This window comes from Coturnix japonica, chromosome 3 (assembly GCF_001577835.2).
Source record: "Coturnix japonica isolate 7356 chromosome 3, Coturnix japonica 2.1, whole genome shotgun sequence".
NCBI classification, from domain to species: Eukaryota; Metazoa; Chordata; class Aves; order Galliformes; family Phasianidae; genus Coturnix; species Coturnix japonica.
Genome location: NC_029518.1, coordinates 87,560,418 through 87,584,380, shown reverse-complemented (window position 1 = coordinate 87,584,380; position 23,963 = coordinate 87,560,418). Strand labels below are relative to the sequence as shown.

The 23,963-nt window shown below is 36.9% G+C and overlaps 1 protein-coding gene across 1 annotated transcript in view; it reads left to right on the top strand.

Moving 5' to 3' along the window:
- Window positions 1-22,797, top strand: part of KIDINS220 (kinase D interacting substrate 220) — a 50,481-nt gene extending 27,684 nt beyond the window's left edge. The window contains 9 exon segments of the mRNA XM_032443828.1: window positions 5,857-6,035; window positions 7,104-7,330; window positions 11,523-11,630; window positions 12,553-12,609; window positions 15,560-15,592; window positions 18,097-18,246; window positions 18,884-18,982; window positions 19,988-20,236; window positions 20,394-22,797. Of these exon segments, the coding sequence (XP_032299719.1) occupies window positions 5,857-6,035; window positions 7,104-7,330; window positions 11,523-11,630; window positions 12,553-12,609; window positions 15,560-15,592; window positions 18,097-18,246; window positions 18,884-18,982; window positions 19,988-20,236; window positions 20,394-21,665 (2,374 nt within the window). The 3' untranslated portion in view covers window positions 21,666-22,797.
- The last annotated feature ends 1,166 nt before the right edge of the window (window positions 22,798-23,963 follow it).

Genomic DNA, 23,963 nt, shown 5'->3' with positions numbered 1-23,963 from the left:
CGTGTGCCAAAGCAGAACGTACCAATAGTATAACAAACAGTAGCTTTCTTTTATTCAGGACTATTTTTGTGGGCAGAACTGAAGGATGTAAGCTAGCTATAGTTCTTCTATTAGGTTTTATTAACGCATTTCTAACTGTTACACTGTTCTAAGGAATAATTTGTAGAAGGCATCTACTCTGACTAATTTATAAATCATGGAAAGTATTGGGATTTCTTGACTTCTTCAGCTCTAGATATTGTCTTTCCAGTTTTGGTATGGGTGTATGATTTTGTTGCTTTTTTCTTCAAGTCCCAAAAGTTACCACTCACAGGAAATAATCATAGAAATATTTATCTCTGCTAACTAACTGGGGGAATACTTAATCTCTATTAGGCAACTCATCCTCTGGTTTTCCTTTTTTCTTCAGGTTCATCTGGAAAAGATTAATGTAGTAATAAATGGAACAACACTTGATTATTGTAGATTTGGAGTTATATAGTGTAGATTTATTTGATGCTGTATTTTACTGATAAGTTCAAAGCTTTTGTGTGTTAAGCCCATGTGAACCAAATTAGGAAGACAGGAAAATGCCTGTAGTTGAATATTTGTACTTTACTGTTTACTGCTTCAATTTAGAAAGAGTATTTACAGTATACTAAAAATACTACTAAGGTAGAAATGGTATGAAATTATTTTATTTAAAAAAAAAATGGATTTCATAAAAAAAAAAAATCAGAAAAAAAGTATTCTGTAGCACTAGTAGTAAAATTTATTTTTTCCCCATATAAAGGCTCATTTATTTTTATAGCAATTTGATGACACATCTGCTTGCTTTATTCAGCTGAAAAGAAAATGTTGGTTCTTGGTGTTTTGTAAAATTGCTTTGTTAAATTATTTTCGAAATCGTTCAACTTTTAACAAATGACATTTGATACTAACATTGGAAAGCAATTTCATCTAATTAAGTAGATCCTTCTGTAAACCATTGGAACATTAAGATGACAAACTGTTCATTCAGGATTATTTTAATTGGTACAATTATTGTAATTTTGTTGCAATTATGTGTTGAGCTAAAAGCTTTTGTCTAAATCATTTGAGGGGTTTTTTTTGTTAATATACATAAGTAAGAAGAAAAGGAGTAAAATAAAGACTGAAGATAAGCATTATCTGTCTACTTTTCCATTACAGTGTTTTAGACAAGTACCTATTAAATTATTCTGTTAAAAAGCATGTTATATATTTTTTTCTGCAAATTTCTAGCAATTTAAAATGAGCAAGATTGTTTGAAATGTAACTTTTCTGGAAGGTTATTATGTTAATTCCAGTTTTGACACTGTTTAAATACCTTTCAATAAAAAGAGTGAAATTAACTTTTGAGGGATTTGCAACTTGTGTAAAATCTATTGATGTATTAATTTAAGCAGTGTAGCTTTTTAGTGATTATAGAAATTAAAAGTGCCACATTCGTCTCTTCTGGTCATAATGTTCTCTGCAGAAATCTTTTGCCTAGACCAGGTTCAATTAAATCACTTATTTTAAGGAGTCAATTAAGTATTCTTGGAGACCTCACAGTGAGACATTGCTTCTAAATACTTAATGTGCACTTTTTATTTTTCAGTTTCCTTTAATTGTATTTTACTTACAATGAAGGACATAGAAAGTTAGGTTTCTTATGCTAATAATGTCCCAGTGTTAATAGCTAGAATGCCAGTTGATGTCAGACTTTGGAGCGAGTCCAGGTGAGGGTCAGGAAGATGATCAGAGGGTTGGAGCACCTTCCCTGTGAGGACAGGCTGAGAATGTTGGGGCTCTTCAGCCTGGAGAAGAGAAGGCTTCAGTGAGACCTTCTAGAGGTCTTCCAGTACATGAAGAGGGACCCACAGGAAGACGGGGGAGGTACTTCTTGTAAGGGCATATAGCAACAGGACAAGGGGAAATGGCTTTAAACTGGAAGAGGGTAGATTTAGACTAGATACGAAGAAGAAATTCTTTGCCTGGAGAGGATGTGGGTGTTTCTGTCTTGGAGGTGTTCAGGGCCAGGCTGGATGGGGCTTTGAGCAACCTGGTGTAGTGGGAGGAGTCCCTGTGTATAGCAGAGGAGTTGGGACTAGGTAATCTTAAAGGTCTGTACCAACCCAAACTATTCTGTGATTTCCCAAACTGTATAGTGCATGAGGCAAGGCGTGAAAGAGAAGGACAGAGATTACTAAAGGACAAGTATGAAGAGAGTTCTGTTGAAAAAATGCTGGGGAGAGAAAAGGACTGGAGCAAAAGCTAAACAGAACACTAGAGAAAGGAAGTTCTCTAAGTATTTTCTGCCTTTCTTCCTAGTTACCTTGGTAATGTAGACTAGTTAGTCTCATATCTCTGAATTTTGTTCCAGATAAGCTGTAAAAAAGCTTTGCAAGCAACGTTTGGTGGCGTAAATACTGCACGCGGATTAATGAAGTATTCTCATATTTTACTTGTGTGAGTGATCCTGTTGGACATCTAATTAGGAAGATATAATTACTTTTTTTGCTTGCAGCAGAGCGGTTTTGAGCAGTCTTAGATTCTTCACTGCTCCATTTTGCTGCTTTTCTATCTATTTAATAAGTATTTCTTTAAAAAAAGAAAAATTCTTTTTGCTTTCTCTAATTCAAATAGCACTGTAAAGCTGTAAATGAATCCAGACATTTTAAACTCTATTAACACTTTTTAATTAAAAAGAAAGTTGGCATAGGGACTATTCTGGAAAGTTAAATTAAAATCTGATCTCTGTAATATGGCTCAGTGGTAGAGCATGATACTGGGCATGGGAGATTAGAAGTTTAATAAATATCCATCTTTGAAGAAAATGCTTTTTCTTTCTTAAGTGATCAAAACCAGAAGACTCAGAAGAAGTGCTTTATCTACCGTTACTTGGCTTGGATAGTTGGTTTTGCAAAGAAAGCTTTCCTGAATACCTATGGTAATAGGAGTTTTTAAATAGCTATTGCATCTGTTCAGTGAAGTCTCTGTACTGCTTAATATGCAACAAGGGGGTTATAATTTTCTTCCTAGGTAGCAATGTCAAACTATTGCTTTCCCTTTTTGTCTTTATTAAAGTAAAACATTGATTTCCTCTGTTTTACTATTGAGTGTGTGATGACTTTTTATTTCTGTCTTTATACAAGTTTGTATATGAGCAAATGTTCTTTTTAATGTCCGAGCTACCTGTTGCAGCCTGAAGAGTATTTCAGGCTCTATTGTTGATAGATTGATAGTACTATAAATTTTGCGGAGTGTTTTGTATACGAACTTTTAATGTGTAAGAAATACACCGTTGTGCCTGCAGACACTGTTGCTATTTTGACCAGGTGCAAGAAGAGTAGGATGCGCAACTGCAGAGCAAAGTATCAGGTCGCTGGTGTTGGTTTATTAGATAAAGAACAGGTATCTTACAACCAGGTCGTTAAGCACATATGTTTTGTCTTGCGTTTCAGAATGGCCCACATTTTCAAGGTTTTCCTTAGCATCAGACCTATAGGAAAAATGGCTTTGTATCATTTTAAAAGAGAAAATTATTTGATCAGTTTAAGTTACTGTTTTAAGTTTTGTCTTAAACTATATCAAAAGAAAAACTTAAAAGGCACGTTATAAGTAAAACATGACTTGCCTTCTTGCTTACGCCTTCTGTTGCTCTAATTATTTCTTAATAGTTCTAATTAATTAGGTCAGTTGCTTTTTATGGTGTGCATACGTTAAATGACACTTACTTGCCTAGTTACTTGCTGCTATGAAACAGCTGAGGAAAATTATTTTACATGTTTGAAGATGAACTTGTTGAATGTCTTTGTTTTTGCTGTCGGGGGGGAGGCCTGGTAAGGGCGATGGGGATGACCTTCCAGATCTGAGCTGTGCACAGTGCCACTTGGCTCGGTGGTGAAGGAGCACGTCCTATGGTGGTGACCTCTCCTACAGAAGGTGGTGGCAAATGTGCTGTGCCACATAGAGCCTGATGGTTTAGCATCTGCCTTCAGCCTGTGCTGGCGGCGCTCAGTGCTGCTGGACCATGGTGGTTATTTTCCAAGTTAGTCATGGAAATGCAAATTGAACAAAAGTGAAGAGGTATGGAGCAAATTCAGAGTCTTTTGAATGGAATATTCAAATGACTTACCAGTATGTATTTCAAATATTTTCTTTAGGAAATCATTATTGGACATTGTTGGAATACAACTTAATCCACTCTGAATGCGGCCTTTAATGATAGCTGCTAGTGGTAAGGCCATCAGAGGCGAAGTAGAATGAATTTTTAAGCTTTTATCAACTTAATGTTCTGTTTTGGGCCCATATTTTTATATTGAAGTAGTTTTTTCACAGAAACAGACATTCAGCAATGCTGACGCTTTTTTTGATGTTTCTGATTTAAAAGAGTAATTTTTTTTCCCCTCAGGACTATCTAGCCCGGCAATGAAAATACAGTGCTCGCATAGAGCTTAATTCTTAGATCTGTGTACTTTTATTCTGGAAAAAGTAACTCTTGAAGTGCTTTACATGCTAACTTATTGTTTTGGTTTTTATCTAAGTACAGACGCATACCATTCTTGTGGCCCTTAGCCAAAAGATTATCATTTACATAAATATTTCTTTCAGAGGCGTAGTTTAAGGCATTGAGCTCAGGAGGTTAGAACAGAGACTTCAATCTGTACACCAGCAGTGGGCTACTGGCTTCTGAACAGACACTTTGTTCGTCATATTCAGAACACTGTTCACATTCATACTTAAGTAGAGCTGGCATTAAAATTCAGCTAATTTGTTTCATGTGATTCATCAGCTGTGTGTTTTATTTAAATCTATGTCACATTCTCTTTCAGCATTTTATTTTGTAGATTTAAGTGTTGAAATAGGCCACTCTTTTAACTCCTTGGTCCCTGACTTCAGTACTGACTTAATCTTCATTTTGCTAGTTTTAAACTCTTGTCTGGAGTACTGAAAATAAATATGCATAACTGATATGTATGTTAATGTTGGTTTTTAAAATTTATGGTCTTTCATTTAAAAACATGTACATTTATGCATAGGGTTTTCCACTTTGCTTCATATAAAACTAACGTAATAGCCAGATTTTCTTGCACAGTTGACATAATCAGATTCTGCTGACTGGACAGATTTTACTTTGATAATGTCTATGGTCTTAATTTTTTCTGACTTTTGACCACTCACTCTTGATGTGAAGAACAAGGAGTAATTTGTAGGTGCATATAAAAGCACAGTATAGCAGAAGCACCCATTTGTTAGGTACACGGTCCATTTAGCTATTTTCTCTAATAATTGGTAAAATTAACAGGATTGACCTAATATTAATTTCAGTATAGCACAAGACAGTACTCCTCATTCCTCCATGAAACTCCTTTATATGAAAGCTTATAATAAAGGCAACTACCACAAAGCACATACACAGAAAAAAGCAGAAAACTGCCATTGCTTGCCAGCAGTCATAATGCGTCAACACTGACCATGTCTCACTGCTTTGTTGATGTTTTGTTTCTTTTTGTCTGTTGGTGTACTTGGTGTACTGGTGATGTTGGTGGCATCTTGCCTTAGAAGGTGAGTTAGTTGGAAGCAGACTCTTATTTACCATGAAATCTCACACAAGTGGGTTCTGATCAGTGTCTGTGAAGCCTGACTGTTCCTGTTGGAAGAAATATTGGTTTGAAAGTTGGGATTTTAACTGTGGAATTTCTAATTTGTGTATTAGAACTTGAACAAATATTTCAGGTTAATGCTGATGTGTTAACTTGTTGTTGGTTTAGATTTGAAATTAGAGCTATAAATTCCCAATCTGATTTCAGTGAATAGCCATACTCTGAGTATTATAGTTTGTTTATAATTTATCCATTATTCTCTCTCCAGAATTTCAAAGAATATTCCTACAACTAAAGATGTTGAGCCACTGCTTGAAATTGATGGAGATATACGGAACTTTGAAGTATTTTTGTCTTCACGAACACCTGTTCTTGTAGCACGTGATGTAAGAACCTTTTTGCCATGTACTGTCAACTTGGATCCCAAACTACGAGAGATCATTGCAGGTAAACATGTTTTCAAGTAAGTGGAAAATGATAATTGAGGTAGAGCTACTTTGCATGTTGTTCAGGATACTGAGTTGTTCATCAGTTCAGACCTTCCCATCACCTGCCCTGACTTAAGTAAAAAGTTGTTCAATTTTCTCCATAGCTTTCTATACAGGCTAAATCATACTAGACTGAAGTAGTTCTACAGAATGGACAAAGTATTGTTAGTAATTGATTCAAAGGTAGCTTTAGCAGTTGTGGGTAAAGAGTACATGTATCAGAATGATGTTTTATTCGTAGAGATGCAAATTTACTTCCAAGTAGATTTTTACAATTTTAGGTAGCATCAGTTCCTTTAGAACTGAAGCCAGTGAAATAGAGTGGAATGTCTCCAATCTGATTCATTCCCTGCTAGACACACGTGCAGTTGGTACCTCAGTCATTTTTTTAGTCTGTGTTAGAATTATATTTAAATTGCCAATAGGGCAACTATTGTTCATTGTCATTACTAGCTTGTAGCCTCAGAAAATGAATTCAGATTCAGGTATGTTCTTGACAGTAAATATTCTGAAGAGGACTGGTGTGACCTCTAATATGACAGAGGTTACTGTTTGATGTGGAGTAAGGCCAGGACATCTTAATATTTCTCCCTGTGTAAAGGTGCTAAATCTTTGAGGTAAACCTTATCTTTAAATTTAAAATGTGATCCTTACGAGTTTTTGGTCTGACAGTATCCTAAGTGGGAACTGAGCTGCTTGTGTTTTTAGCATGCACCTATTGCCTCTTGTCCTGTCACTAGGCACCACTGAAAAGAGCCTGGCTCCATCCTCTCTACGCCCTCCCTCCAGGTATTGCTATACATTAGTGGGATACTCCTGAGCCTCCTATCTTCCAGGCCCAGCAGCCCCAGCTCTCTCAGCCTCTCCTAACAGGAGGATCTTCTTAGCCCTCTGGTGGGCTCTCTCTACTGTGTATGTGTCTCTTTGACTCTGAGAGGCCCAGAACTGGATACAGTGGGAAAACAAATCAAAACCTGTTCAAGTATCTCAGGCTCGATCTCATTCTCCTTCTGCCTTTGTTCTTCAGATGTTCGTGCTGCAAGAGATCAAATGAATATAGGAGGACTTCCTTATCCCACATTGCCTTTACACGAGGCACCTGGCAGAGCAGCGTCTCTGTTCAGTCAGCCTTCATCTGCCTGTTCTTCTACAACCTCTTTCAATGGACCTTTCAACAGTGGAGTTCTGTCACCCCAACCTCACAGCAGTTACTATAGTGGTATGACAGGACCTCAGCATCCATTTTACAATCGGGTAAATAATGAAGAACCAATTCATATTCTTGTCATTTAACCTGATAGTGTTACCTGTGATATCTATGAAATGTTTAAAAGACCCAGGCAAATTATATTTAGAAATGGAGCCTTGTCCAAAAGACAGTACATTTTACAGTGATGTTCACTCATGTAGTCTCACAGGGAAATGAGGTAAATTGCATTAGAATATTACACAAAGGGAAGAATGGTCAAACACTTTGAGATATGCTGCTTAGTTGTAGGGTATTGTAGATACTCTTTACGTGTATATACACATATTGCTTTTTAAATTGTAAGTTCTGCACACTTCTTCATATACTTGCTTACAGTCATTAGAGAAGATCCTGTTTTTTTTTCTTGGTAAAGGAGGCAAACTGCAGAAACATTGGAGGAGCTGCCCAGCAAGAATGTATCTAGACATGTCTCCCCTTTTATCTCTATTTAAAGTTATTCTGGGATCTTTACTGTTAACCAGTGCTGCACCAGTTTAAAGAATTACCATAAACTGCGTAAAATTTTGAGTTATTTGTGGGCATCAGAAAACATAGTCCTACACATGGCTCACTTGTAATTTGTACTGCTTTACTATATAATGGGATTGAATCTAAACAGTGTAAGAGAAACTGTTGTTTTGAACATTGTTCTAAGTTGTTAAGGTATAAATAATTTGTAACTTCGTATTTTTGTGAGATATATTCAGTATTTTTAAACCTTATTTCTTCTTTTTTTTTTTTTTTCCTGCAATGTTATCAGGGAGAAAAAAGTATTCAGAAAGCAGATGCAAGTCATAGATTGTTCCTGTATGCAGTTTTAAGTAGTGAGGTATGATAGTAGGTTAAGGTTCAATCTAATAAGCTGGCAAAAAATTGAGTTATTACTTAATGTTCATCAACCAAGGCAGAAGAGAATATAATTAGCACAGAGCCTTCTATCTGTTCTAAAATTATTCTTATATTGATGCTATATTGAGCATATATACTGTTTTGTTTAAAATAACTTAAAGACGTGTTCTTTGCCCAGTGCTGATAAATGCTTGTCTTATTAATCTTCCTGCTGATAACTGACTCACTTAATTCAAGTGAGTGTTTAATTGAAAGCCCTGGTTTTGGTCTGTTCCTGTACATGACAAGGTTTTAAGTATGTGGTAGCTTGCAATTGAAACTTAGATATTTAGATGTTTTTTACAGCTCTAATAATAAAAAAAGCATTTATTGGTGAGCCGTTACCTGTTTTTTACAAGTATTTCATTTGTTCATTTTTATTAAGTGCATGCATAGACTTCCAGGCGTGATCATTTTTCCTTCTTAAGACTCAAGTGTTTTTATTTTGGCCTTTCTCTAAGGAATATTATACTGCTTTTCTAAGGTATAAAACACTGCATACTGAGATAAATAGCGAGAACCTCACAATGGTAGAAAGGTTTTCTGAGAGCATTTTCAGTCACGTTTTGCTTCTGGAAGAATGGTATTTAATAAAAGAACCCTGACAGATGAGTAGGCTTTCCTCAGTATCTGAGGGAGGTCTTTGGATACCTGGATGACACAGCGCAGCGGGGTCAAATGCTGCTCTGGAGATGTCTGAATTTTATGGCAAACTGTTCTTAAGTTCTTTGGGTGGATACGTTGCCTTCTTCTGACCAGATAATGGTTCCTGTCCTGTTGTTCCTAAGTGATCATTTTTTCTTAAGGAAAAAACAAAACAAACCTTTTAGCTTTTATGTAAGGCTCTTGTTGCTTTTATTCAGAAAATACTGCTCTTATGTTCTGTATGTTGCTGCTTTGTTCTTCAGATGTTCCCATGTAATGCTCTTGAACTTCCAGCCACATAATCTCTTCATTTTTGGTTTAAAGCTCCATTCTCCCTGTGTATTGCTGTGCTACAGTCCACTTCAGCAGCTCTTCGACTTGGCACTTTTGGTCTCAGTTTTGGACAGCAATAGAGAGCTAACAGTTTACCCCTGTCTGGTTGGTGTCAAGTTCAGCTTCCCTAAATTGCTGCTGTCATGGAGCTCATGTTTCTAATGGAGAAGATCAGAGCAGTAGGCATGTCTAAGTTAACTGAGCGAGAACTAGAAACGATGGCATGTAAGGATTTTATTTTATTATTTACATCAGTAAATATACTGATAAATATACCAGCAAATTCTTTGATACCTGGGCTGTGCTTATGATTTAAAAAAGCTGTCTGCAAACTTGGAGAACAGCTCTGCACTGGTTTATGCCCAGTATGTATTTATACTGATCTCCTGTTTTCACGATACCTGTGTTACCATACTTTGAGAGCTGAGACTGCAGAGTTTAAATTTGATGTTGGAGAATTAATTCCACAGGTGGGAAGCATTGGAGTAACTGAAGCAGGCATGAGGCATAATTAGAAATTGTGAAAAAATTGTGGTATAATTGCCTTATTGGACAAATTTTTTCATTGCTTAGTAGTTTGATGACTCGCAACCGAAAAACAGGTGCTCACTTTGTTTCAGAGGGTAGCCTGCAGTGAGAGCCAGGCATGTGAATGTGGTATCATAATTAAGCATCTCATGCTTGTGGGTTTTCCACGTGGTTTAAGCTGCTAGTGGAAAACGGAAGCATTTAATTATTTGAGAAATAAACTTTTTTTTGAGAAGAGTTTTATTTCCACGACATACCGTAGAGCTTGTGCCTCAAGGCAGTGGATTTTCTGAATCATCCTGTACTAACCAGTGCGTATGAGGGGAAGCCAAAGCATTGGTCCTCCTGCCTATTTGGCCAACTCAAGTTGAAAACCTCAGAATAAACAGCTCCCACATTCTGAGTAATGGTAACAGTGCACACTGTGCCATCTTCATATGTTGGAAGAGCATGTGAACTTGTTGTGGTTTTTGTGTCTGCTCAGACTGCCTGTTGTAGCCAAGAATAGGGAATCAGATGTATTTCTTCGTAATTACTCAGAGTTGGTGCATATGCCATCATAGTTGATGCACACATGAATTAAGTTTTCATTTCTCCATTCATTGACTGCTGCTTCCAAATGCAGAATGCTTTTTTTGTTAGTTTCGATTTGTTTTTGTCCTTACTGATAAATGAATATTTCCACGAGTTTTATTTCTCTCTCATAGATTGGCCATCGAGTTGTAACAAGGTTTTAGTCTACACTAAATTTGGTGCAGTGGACTATTTAAAGTCTTGTCATGTGCAGGAACATAAACCAAGTAGTATGTTTTGTTTGATAAATAGCAGGGTAGTACAGTTTATAAGTGTGGCGTATAAAAACGCCAGTATGTTTTTGGGTTGTTTGGTTTTTGTTGTTAATATTTTTCTTTTTGAAGAACCCAGTAAATAATTGAATGTAAAGAGTTCTGTAACTCTCATTTTCACGAAGCGTGAGGACTGTTGGTTTTCCATTACATTGCCTTAAAAGGGAAGGAAACGAAGAAAAGGAAACGAAGGTCTTTACTTCCCAACCTAATTCACATTCATAGATAGGTCAAAACCAAATTTGAATGGAATTGGAAAAACCTTTCTTAAGTACGTTACTAGTTGTAAGGTCTGTGATTCTCAGATGTACACACATGCACACATTTCAGTCGCATGCCAGTGGGTACCACGTGGGTTCCAGGAAATATGTTCATGCAGCTGATTTTAGCACTTGAAGGACTGGAGCATATGGAGTACTTTGTTCCAAATGGAGTAATTTGTGACTTTGAGATCCCTGTATCTCTTAGAAGTGACTTTATTAACAGTTGCTTATTAATATCACTTTTGCTTTTGTACAACTGTTTTGGGTACTGTGAAGTATTTTGCATTTTACTGAAATTCTCATTATGAGATCAGCAGCTCTGAGATCAATGAAAAATAATAGAAGTGTGAAACCTTATCACGTTTTCAAAGCAACTGTTAGTGTGTAACTCCTGTGAGCACCCTAACTCTGTTCCTCCTGCAAGCCATGCTGAGGCACCTGCTGGCTTTGGGGTGAACAATGTGGGGAGGGAGGGTCAGTTGTTGAGGGGTTTTGAAGAACACGCTCCAGAGCTTTTGATTGAATTCTGCTAAATGCAAAAAGAACACTGTTAATAATTGCTCTTTTCACTTTATTAAACTCAACTACAGAATATGTTTTGTTGAAATAAGTTTTATTTTGTTATTACATTTTGATTTGTGTAATTGTTTGTCCCTTTTTTTTTTTTTTGTTACATTTATTTTTTTTTTCCATAGCCATTCTTTGCCCCATGTCTTTACATGCCAAGGTATTACCCTGGCAGTTCTCATCTCATCTCACGTCCACTAAAAACGAGTTTGTCCAGAGATCAGAGCAATGGCCTAGTAAGTATTTTGAAGGTTAATTCACATACTAACCTACACAATAAGTACGGTGGATAATGTAAATGAAAATTGCTAATGGTAATGTAGTATTAGACAAGTACAAGCTCTATTTTATAAATAGTTTAAACAAAGGTGCTATTGATATGTAACATGAAATGTATTTTGTTTTAACTTTAGAAGCTACTTAGAGTTGAAAACAAATTTTAACATCCAAGTATCAAGATTGGAGGAGTTTAACCTGTAATGTTGGCAGGAAAACATATCAGTGAATGTGCCAACTGTGCTGCAGTAGATAAATTGATACAGTACAGTGTGTTATAAGAAGAAGAGAATGCTAGTGATAAATTTATATTCAAATTCATAGTAAAACAAATTCTATGGCATCTGGAGATAACTTTACATCTCTTAATGTTGTGAAGTTTTCTACAAGCTGGAAGGCCATAGAAAGAACTTAAAAGCAATGTTTTAAATATTCAAGTGAAACAAAATACATTTTGTCTTAAGCGTGCATTAGTTATAGCTTGGTTTTGTAAGTATATGTAATTCAACTTTATTTAGCCATTGAAAAGGAAGAACGAACAGACTTTTCTGGCTTCCTATAGAATAATTCCTATTAAGAATATTTATTTTACTGACAGATGGCTGTTTAAATGGAGTTAAGAACTAAAGAAAGCTTAAAAAAACCCCATAAAACAGAGGCAATAAAAGCCTTACTTGTCAACGCTTTAATTCTAGGACATTGATACACTGAACAAAGCTATCAAAAGGTTTTAAAGTCTTTTCTTTAATCACAAACAGAAAGCAAATAAGTTTCTGTCGAGTTATGTATTATTATGAGATCATTCTCATTCATTATTTGCTTCATATTTTCTGTTTAGCCCTTGATCATTTTACCCAAACCATAATATTTTGTTGTTGCTAGGATGTTATCAAGGAGGATGCTGATGAGGGGCTTTCTTCACCCACAGACCCCTCAATGGTAAATGAGTAGTCATGTGGTGTGGAAATTTTAGCATCTCATTGCTTTTTCAGCAGTAATGAGTCTGCATTAATCGTAACTGCAGTTCACTAACACTGCATCGGTGGCTTTGGTGGGCATATAGAGTAGCTGAAAACTAATGTAGTTTGTGAATGAATTTAAGAGCTAATATTTCACTTAAGATATAGATTTTTTTTTCCCTGTAGTTTTTCCCTTGCCTTTCTCAGTAGCTGTTGTGCATATTGTGGTAGCTAAGCAGTGTGGAGAATGATAGGTGGTCATTTGTGGCTTAGATTTTAGAGCGAAGTAACTTTTGTGTTTCCTGCTTTAGTCAGCTCTCACCTGATCCCTCCTTCTTTAGCTGGTGGCATAGAGCCATTGCAGTTAACGCGGTACGCAGCAGTGTCCCATGGGAATAAAATAACAGGCTGTAGGTTAATGCTTGAATCAGAACACTAACACTGATATCTTCTGTGACTTGATCTTTGTTTGAGTCTCAGTAATTGCACAGAGATTTCTTCTTTATGGGTATCTGTTTTGATTCTAACTGGGAATAAGTGAAAAGTCATGTGGAGATACTACCACCAAAGAGGTGATGCAGTTATAACCATTTTCTTAAGTATCGCTGCCGTTGTTGCTGTTGGCAACACTGAAAAGTTAAAGCTGCAGTTAATGGTTGCAAAAATAAAAAATCTGATATTGTGCAATGGAAAAAAGAAAGAAAGAACCCACAAACACACAGATTCCAGAACTACTGTGTTTAACTGCACATAAACTTCATTTATCAATTGTGAAAATGCAATGGAGAATTTACCCTAAAGTTTCATTTCCCAAGTCATCTTCTACCCTGAGTGAAGGGATGACTTAGAGGTAAATTTCTCTTGTAGTATAATTTGGGAGATGCCGATGTCTTCTCTGTATTTGATTTCTAATCTGAGTATCATGTTGTCCTCCCAGTCCTTTGCAGCTTGTCAGTGTGTTGTGAGAAAACAGTAGAAGTGTGTGTGCATTTGTGAGCGTAAGAAGGGAACGTGGGAATGAAGAGTGGAAACTCATCTCAGGGTGAAGGAGCTCATCAGCTCCAGGAGCAGACCTGGATCTGGTTGTTCCTCTACTTGTTACCCTCAGTGTGTATCATAAGCAGATAGGCTGCAGGTTCAAACCATTGAAAATAATTGGGAAATTTACAGGATTTGATTGCTGTAGGTTAGAAAATATAAGAGTTACAACGTAGAAATGAAGCTTTGATGTAATGATAATAAAGGATTGCATTATATACATTTTTCAGAGTGTGAAACTCAGTAATACAGAGTATGAGATTATATGCTTTTTCTGAGGTTTACCCTGTTGTTGTCACACACAGAATCACAGAATGACCCGGGTTGGAAGGGACCTCAAGGATCATGTAGTTCCAACCCCCCTGCCTGGCAGGGCCACCAAACATACACCTTTACTAGATCAGGTTGCCCAGGGCCCTGTCCAACCTGGTCTTGAACACCTCCAAGGACGGGGCATCCACAACCTCCCTGGGCAGCCTGTTCCAGGGCCTAACCACTCTCCTAGTGAAGAAATGTAAAATGTTGAATTTTTGGAAATCTGGGTAGTTTCCAGTAACGTTGTTAATGTGTGGTATTCTATGTGCCTGGCAGGTTGCCTCACCAGGGTTTTCTCTATTCTGAAAACACTTATTTTTGCAGTCTGCTTTGAAATTTCAGTGGAAGTGAACAGTGCTTAAGGTATAATGCTTGTTGAAGACATTGCAACTGTCCATAGATGATAGTTACAGTAATTCCGTCCAGCTACTAGGTTGCTCTCAATTGGTGGATCACTACGGCCACGTAAATGATAAAGTTTTAAAGTTCAGGACTACCTGATAAGACTGAATGTGGACAAGTCTATACATTCCAGGGTCCTGAATGAACTGGCTGATGCAGTTGTTGAGGTACTCAGGGAGCAGCTACTCCCTTTGCCCAGGGAGGTGGTGGAGTCACTGGCCCTGGGGGTATTCAAGGAAAGACTGGATGTTGTGTTCAGGGACATGGTTTAGTGGGAGCTATTGGTAATAGGTGAATTGCTGGACTGGATGATCTTTTAGGTCTTTTCCAACTTTGGTGATTCTATGATTCTGTGATACTCTCCATCATATTTGAATAGTCATGGCTGTCAGATGAAGTCTGTGGTGACTGCAACATCACTCCTGTTTTTAAGAAGGGTAGAAAGGAGCACCTGGGGAGCTACAGGCCAGTGAGCTTCACATCTGTGCCTGGGAAGATCATGGAGCAGATCCTCATATAAGCTACATTAAAGCACTTATGACATGTGTATGTGATCTGAGACAGCCAGCAGAGCTTTCACCAAGGGCAGATTGTGCCTGACAGTCTGGTGGCATTCTTCAATGTAGTGATGGCATCAGTGGACAAAGGAAGGGCAACTGATGTCGTGTACTTGTACTTGTGCAAGACTTTGATATGGTCCCACCTTACATTCTTATCTCTAAATCGGAGAAAGATGGATTTCAACAGTGGGCTTATTTGTTGGGTAAGGAATTACATGCTTAGAAACAGGGCTTCAAAACTATTTGAGGTACAGGGCTGATGTAGTGTGACCTTGAAATGACAGGAGAATGCATCTAAAGCTAAATTATTGGTTAGAAATATAATGTTGAACTTCAGGGCAAGCAAAGTGCAGCAAGCGTTGTGCTGTAGTACAAGTGCAAATCGAAGCAGTGTTTTATTAGGAAAATAGTATTCATGTAGCACATACTAACACTGTATTATGAAAGTGTATCTTAAAAGTTTCAGCACCTTATGAAAATATCTCAGTACAGTGCTTTTCTGTCTTAATGTTGTTTCCTATGTTTACTTGTGAGCATGTCATCTCTATATACAATCTTTTCGATGTCTCCTTAAGCTGTTGTTTCTTTTTGTTCTGTTCTGTCCTTTCCTCAAAGCTGTGTAAGTCTGGGTTAAGCAGACCAAGACAGGTACAGCCACTTTCTGTGAATTATCATTCACTTTTTAGAGTCATTTCTGAAGCTATCATGCTGGCGCTTCATGCTGGGCTGTCTGTAAACTAATGCTCATTACTAGCCTTGAGGTTTGTTTTGACAAGCTGCTTTTAGCTTTTGCATGGCAAATACTTCTCAGACTAATGTTCTTTAAGCATCTTTAACAAAACCACTAAGGCTGAAAAATATGTCAGTTTAAGTACAGTTTTAATTCACTTACATGATGGCAATATCCTTAAAGCTATTGCATTTCTTCAGAGAGTGCTTTTTATAAAGAATGTTTTGGAATTAATGTGCATCTATTTCCAGCAGTTCACACTTCAACAAAAATAGTCTAAATATTAGATTGCTTTGCTGTATTTTTGAATACACAGAAGGAACTTCCTAAACTAACTCTTCCTGCTTGCAGAAAGTATGACTTGTTCGTGATTGTTAAATAAATATTTTGATCTGGAGGAGAGTTGTTAACTTAGAAGTGTCTTAAAAACTTCATTGATTTGTAGCTATTGATAGATACTGTATTTAATGGATTGAGAGAACAAAGGCAGTTGCTTGCACACGTTGCCTGGGGATCATTTACTGTAGCAGTACCGCCATGTGATTTTGGCTGTAACTGTGTTTTAATTGATCTAACTGCTTTTCGGAAAGAAAGTTTCGAGTTAATTCACTGACTACCTTTATTGATGTAATATAACTCATATCGATAGCAAATAGTGTGCTTATGGGAAAATAGTAGACAAAAATCTTTGCCAGTCTGAAGGAAAAATGGAAGTGGTTTTGGTGGTTGGTTTACGTTCTTATCTTGATGGGGATTTTAGCTGTGCTAAAAATGAGGCTAGATTGAGATCTGAATTCATGCCTCATCATGTGCCTAATATCTTAACTGGTCAGCATTGTAAGCACCTAAGTAGGAAGACATTGTAGAGCCTGAAAAGTAACTGTCTTGTCCCTGGTTGGAATACCAAATCACCATGATAGGTGCCTGCATCGTAGTGAAGGTGTAATGCTTAATTTTATATAGTAATTTAAGTAAGCTGCCTACCCCACAAGTGGGAATATCTTTAGTCCTTAATGTCCAGTTGACTTCAAATATTGAAATATGAATGTTTAAAAGAATTGAACTTGAGCTTCAACTCTGTTTTCATCCAGATGACCTAACCATAAGGCTTAGGATCCCTACCACACCTCCCTTAGTGTTTTCAAATGAAGTTGATGGATGGATTGATTGATTATTTTAAGGCTGTTTCAAACATATTTGGCTGAGAACTGTGGAGGAATTACAGATTGAGATTCAAAGTTAGATGCTCCTGAGTAGCTTAGGTAGGAAGGTTGCTTACCTCCCCAGATTAGGATATCTCCAATAACAGTGAGTTTGAGATAACTGAGGTTAAGGTCAATGAGAATAGTTTAAGGATTGCTGCCTTATAGCTGAATAAATGTTTCAGTACTTATCAAATATTCTTTCTGACAATTTAGGTGTGGTTAGCATCATTATATAATATTGAATTTTTTAGGTAATTATCTTTGAATATATTAACTTAATATCAGTTCTTCTGTGAGATTAAATAACTGTAACATACGTGTGTATGTACATTATATATGCATATAAGGCTTTTTCTAGTCCCTGTGTGTATGCATATACGAGGGACTTTTATGCATCAAAGCGCTTTGCACTTTGTCCTATGCAAGGCAGGCTTCCATCCAGGAAGAACACATTATTTTGTGTACAGATGCATTTGTTCTGCTTTTCCACACTTGCTTGGAAATGCCCTGAAGCTGGCAGAATTATCAGGGTGACTTGTTAGGGATCTGAGGTATGAGTAATTTCTACCTGAATCTTGCCAAAGCTCCAGATACATGAAACACCCTTACAGAATCCTGGAGGGCAGCAGCAATACTGCCCTGTATTTCTGTGCTGTGATGACTGTATATAAGCACCCTGACTGATTTTGTGGAAAAAAAAAAATAAAAAATGCAGTAATAGTGATAAAAGTACCCAGTGAATCCAAGTAACTGAGGAGCTGTGTTTCAGGGCATCTTTGTATTATGCTAAACCAGGAGTCCTTTCAGACAGGAAAATCTTAAGTTGTGTCTGGGATACTTGGAAAAATAAATAAATAACCAGCAAAACCTGAACTAACTGCTAAAATTACTGGGAAACTTGGAATAAAACTGCATTTGAATTTGATTAGCACTTACTTCCTAGTCCTGGTTTATATGTTGTTTTTCTTAAATAATGTATTTAGGAGAGTTATTTTTCATGCTGGCAGGACTCAAGATGCTGTGTTTTTTTTTTCTCATGTAAATACTACAATAAATGTTTCTCGGGATGTCGACATTCTGGTATCAGTTACAAATGCCTGTGCATTCTTATTCTCATTTCTTAATTTTCTTTGGCTTGTTGCAGTGCATATTGTGAGATTGTGGGTGTACCGAGGTTTTGAACAAATCTTTTATGGGCACCTTCTTGCTTCTTACAGGGAGGAGGAGGAGCAGGTGCAGGACCAACCACAGGAGTTTCACATGTCTCTCTGAGCTCAATGAGTGTGGAAGCTGTATGTGAGAAGCTAAAGCAAATAGATGGATTGGACCAGAGTATGCTGCCTCAGTACTCTGCAATTATAAGAAAGGTATCAGCTGAATTTCATTAGTGTGTTTAGTACCTAACCATGGACACAGACATGTAAGAGGAAATATTTAGCTGACACTTGCGGAGGTGTTTACTGTAACACCTTGAGTATCAGAACATCTTAATTTCCATACGTGCTGAGTTTGAAGATCGTTTTTAAGACAAGCATGTATTTCACAGAGAAAAGGCTCTCTTCAAAACAGAAACAAAATGAAGAGACTGAAAAACGTACATGTTGATGAGACTGGTTATTTAGAGTAAAGAAACAATAAAAATGATTTTTAAATTGTCGTCTGTAGATAAATAGTATTGTAAATGGGTTATAAATCCAGGTAGCAGCTTTTTCTTTTCCCTGAAAAACTGGCACATCTCTTTTGTTGTAGATGAATGATGAGTACATTTTCTGTTACTGGCTCAGTATTAGGAAAATATTTTCATTATTTCATGATGGAAAGGAATCATCTACATTTCAACAATCATCAATAAATATTCATCTTTTAAAAGAGTTTTTATTATGTAGGACTGGACTACATAATAGTGGTCCCCATCAGTACTTCCAGTTTTACCTTTCTGGTCTGTTACTTTTCCACCATGGATGTTGTGTCAGTAATTGACATGATTTAGTTTTACTGTTTTAGGCAAATATAAATGGCCGCGTCTTGGCTCAGTGCAACACCGATGAACTGAAAAAAGAAATGAATATGAATTTTGGTGACTGGCACCTGTTCAGGAGCACGGTAAGACCCCCTCTTCAGAATTCCAGGACATCGTAAACTAGTCTTTTCTGTTGTTAACCAGATTGTCTTTTTCTCTCACACTGATAAAACACCTCTTATCTTATATTTACCATCTTAAAGCATGTGTGCGTTTATTATTTTGTTATTTCATCATCTTATCTTGAATGTACACAACCAAGTGCTGATTGCTTATGGCTTTGTGTCTTTGGTGATTGGGAACTTCAAGATTTTCCCCTCTTTTTGTAAGAACTGTTTTTCATGTCTGGGTTTGCTTTTCACTTTTGACATTTGGCTTCGTGCATGGCACACAATTGCCAGAGAACCGTTTTAAATGGAATTTAAGTTAAAGATCCAGTCAATGAGATAAAGGGGCAGTAATTTAATTGACACACTTGAATTCAATGCAGCATTCTCATGTGCTTTTAAGCATTTATAGATACCTAATTTTCCTTCTTGCACTGTGAGTGTAAATGTCAGGTTTATAGTAAGGAATATGCATCACCGAGAACTGCATTTTCTGTTAAGTTTTTTTGTGTACTACCTTTTTTCTTCCTGAAAATTAGGTGCATCTCTGAACTGATAAATCAGTCTTCAAAACACTAGGAATTACAAGACAGGTTGACTGAAGCTGTGAAAGTGAATGCTTGTCCTTGCTTTTAGAGCTGTGTTTATCACTTTGTTTTACAAGACTATATTCCAAGTGTTTTGTGCCATATGAGTTCATGTAAGGGCCTGCAGAAAGTAATTTTGTAAATACAAGAAAACTTCTTAATATTAAAATGCCATTTGCTGTAAAGACAGTAAATGTACTTGGTTTGTAAACTGGTCTTTCTTTGTATTTTTCTATGATCACAATCAGAGCCAGCTACACTTTTACAGCTGAGTTACACACTCCTATATGAAATGAAATTGTTCTTTATCAATTTTGAGATATATATATATATTTTTGACTATGTAATTAACTTTGTGTTCTCTCTTTTTCTTTTCACCTCTGTGTGTGTTAAGATACTTGAAATGAGAAATTCAGAAAATCAGGCTGTTCAGGAAGATCCTCGAGGAGCAGCTGAACACGTCACCTCTGCAGTTTCTCATAGTGAACTTGCTCGCCGTCCTGGGCATAGCACTGAGTTGCCTCACACTGAGCTTACAGGTCTTTCTGGTCAAGCTCCCTATACACTTAACTTCAGCTTTGAAGAACTCAACACAATTGGTCTTGATGAAGCTCCTCCACGCCATAGTAACTTAAGTTGGCAGGTATTTAATAGCCAGATGTATTCTACATGCATATCAGTATTATCTAGGGCTTTTTATATTCTTGGGTATGAATGGGTCAAGAAGTAAGACAAATAGTTCCTATAACTGTTATCTCTCTCTTTTTTCTTTCTTTCTTTTTTTTTTTTTTTTTTTCCAGTCACAAACTCGCAGAACACCAAGCCTTTCAAGTCTTAACTCTCAAGACTCGAGTATTGAAATATCAAAGCTCACTGACAAGGTACAAGCAGAATATAGAGATGCATACAGAGAATATATTGCTCAGATGTCACAATTAGAAGGAGGTGCCAGTTCCACTACCGTAAGTGGAAGGTCTTCCCCTCACAGTTCAAGTGCTTTTTATATGGGTCAGAGTACATCGGGGGGATCCTTGCATTCCAGTGCAGAACAAGAGAAAGTAAAAGATGGTGAGCAGAAACAAGATGATGGAAGAAAGTCCTTCCTTCTGAAGAGGAATGATGTTATTGATTATAGTACTTCAGGTGTTTCTACTAACGATGCATCTCCTTTGGATCCAATTACTGAAGAAGATGAAAAATCTGATCAGTCCGGTTCCAAGCTTCTACTGGGAAAGAAATCATCAGAAAGAACAAGTATTTTCCAGGCTGCAGATTTAAAGCTTAAGGGAGTTACTCTCCGGTATCAGAAACTTCCAAGTGATGAAGATGAGTCAGGAACTGAAGAGTCAGATAACACTCCGCTTCTTAAGGAAGGTAAAGATAAGAAAACAGACGGAAAAGCAGACAAACAACCCAAGTCTCCAGAACATGGATCTGAACCTATTAGAACCTTCATCAAAGCCAAGGAGTACTTGACAGATGCGCTTTTGGATAAAAAAGATTCTTCTGACTCTGGTGTAAGATCTAATGAAAGTTCTCCCAATCACTCTCTCCATAACGAAGGAACAGATGATTCGCAGCTTGAAAAGGCCAATCTCATTGAGCTTGAAGATGACAGTAATAGTGGAAAGAGAGGAATTCCACACAGCCTTAGTGGCCTTCAAGATCCAGCCGTTGTTCGCATGTCAATTTGCTCAGAAGATAAGAAGAGCCCATCAGAAAGCAGCCTGATAGCAAGTAGCCCAGAAGAAAACTGGCCAGCCTGCCAGAAGGTCTATAATTTAAATAGAACCCCCAGTACAGTAACCCTGAATAATAACAGCGCTCCAAACAATCGAGCCAATCAAAATTTTGAAGAGATACAAGGTATGAGAGATCCATCTCAGATCATCCTGAACCCGAGTTCAGGTGCCAATTCAACTGCCGTTCAGAATGAGAACCTGAAAAGTGTTGCTCACAAGCGGAGCCAGCGTTCCAGTTACACACGGCTTTCGAAAGATTCATCAGAGCTCCACACTGTCACTGCCTCAGACGGGGCTGGTTTTGGAGAAGAAAGAGAGAGTATCCTTTAAAGAAATGAGATTCAAACAGAATGCCCACGTGTTGTAGCTTGCTTGGAACTTGTTGTCAGTGTGTGGTTACATTAAGCGATGTAGTTTAGGTTTTCAGTTCTGTACTTAGAAAATTTAGATTATTTTCATTCATTTTCTTGAAGAAGTAATCTTTAAACAAATTATTTCAGACCTTCCCTACTAATTAAACTAATGCTTGTCAGCATGGAAAAACAGTTCCCTAAGATGCTGTGCAAGTGTTTGGTCAGAGACATACATTGCAGAAGTGCATACACTTTAATCATTAAAATGTGATTTTATTTTTCTGTTGGGTTATGTAATACTTACCCCTCCAGAACATTCCATTTTAGTCTTACATACTTACATATTTAAAATTAAGACCGCGCATCTTTGCCATTTAACATGAGTTGCCAGAAGATGGAATCTCACAGCCTGTGACATCCACATTAAACTTTACAATAAGTAGTAGGATAAGGTGTGCGACATTTGTTGAAATGAAACATGTTGAAATGTTGAGTGTTAAGGTACCTGTTTGGCTGTGTGTATGCTTTCGTTCGCCGTATGTTCAGTAATTGCAGTTGAATTTGTGAAGTTTGGGTAGAGTGGTGATAAGGTTTTTAAGGAACGTTGTCTTGATGTGTTGTTGGAATTGGCAGTAATTTATAAGAAAAATGCCTCCCCATTGACTTAGCGAGTCAGTTATTTATTATAGGTACGTCATTTTGTAGTTTCTGGTCTAAGTAGATGCAAACACCTAAGCTATATTAAAATATTACAAGGATAAAGTGTGAACGTGATATCTGAACGTAAGGAGTATCTGTTGCTGTGCATGATATTTCCTTGGTACAGTGTTTATCATTTGGTTCCAGAAAGAAAAGCGAGTAGTGTTTGCCATTTTTAAGGTAATATGTACTTTATGAAATTCAGTCAGAGCTGTGTGGCAGCTTCTTTATTTCTGAAGTACGGTATTTAAAAGTTTTGATGTCATCCAAGTACCTGCTTGTTATTGTAGTAAATACCTGTAATGGTCCAGTGAAATCTGCATGATTACAAGGGAAGAACTGTTCAAATTAAACTCTGGTAGTTCAAAGAGAATAAAAAAATAAATCGTCCTTCTGGATTTGTGTCCAAATTTCTATTTAATGTTGTGTTTTGTTTCTTCACATGTTGAAATCAGCATGAGCATGTTGTTTCAATTAAAATACATCACAGATTTAAATAAAGGGTGCATTAAAACAGTATTGATATTAATACATAATAATTTTCACATCTCATACAATTTTGAAATCTTTTTATCCCTAAAAGTTTTCTAAGTCTTCATAAAATACTGGAATTGGGAAGAAACAGGGAATTTAGTGAAAACGCTTCAGTGTTTCCAAATTATATTAATATATCAGTGTGATTGCTTACCATCACCGAAAAGCAATCGTTAGGAGCAAAATATCTCTGTAAGATTGTACAGGGCTTAATGTTCATTCTGAGGTATCTCAAGTAATGTCACAATAAATAGACAAGTAATAGGAGATTCCAATAGAGGACTATGCAGTTATTGGTATTATGAATGACCAAATTGGTATGTGGAAGTGATTTTGGGTCTGTGTGAACTCTGCCCGGCATTGGATGGACAGTAGTTCAGTCCCACCTCTTACCTGCTTTAACTGCATTATACCTGCATTTTATATAATCAGATCTATTCATGAGCTTATTATCTAATAGCTGTCTTAGAGATCCTAGAACTAGCGGAATGTAAATGCTTTGTAGGTGATTCAAGGGCAGTCAGCTACAAGAGCCTTTTGTTAATGGGATGCTAAGTATGATTGGTACTTAGAACCTTCTGACTTAAAAATGAATAGACAGAGTTAATTGTTCTCCTTTCAAGTATCTTTGCAATTTTTTTTTTTTAATATACAGGTATAAGCAAGCAGAAGAAAGAGTAGGGAGAGAGGCAAAGAGAGGCAGAAGGCAGAAATGGAATTCTTGAACTACAGCATAGTAGTAAGAAGTACATTACTATTTAGGTTTAATTAATTTGTTACATGGAGGTTGTGAAAGAATAGCATTTGCAAGAATTAAAAATAAACTGCAGTTTCATTGCTGAAACTTATTTCTGTACCACAGTTCCTATGGTTACTAGTTGCTTAGTTTGTTGCACAATTATTGGAATTAAGGGACCATAAACAATTTCTACTGTTGAAATATTAAGTGCTGGCTGTGGGACTTGGGGAGATCACAGAGCCCAAGAATTCCACAGAGAATGAAGATAAATGAATAAAAAGACAACTTCAAGCTTATTTCTGG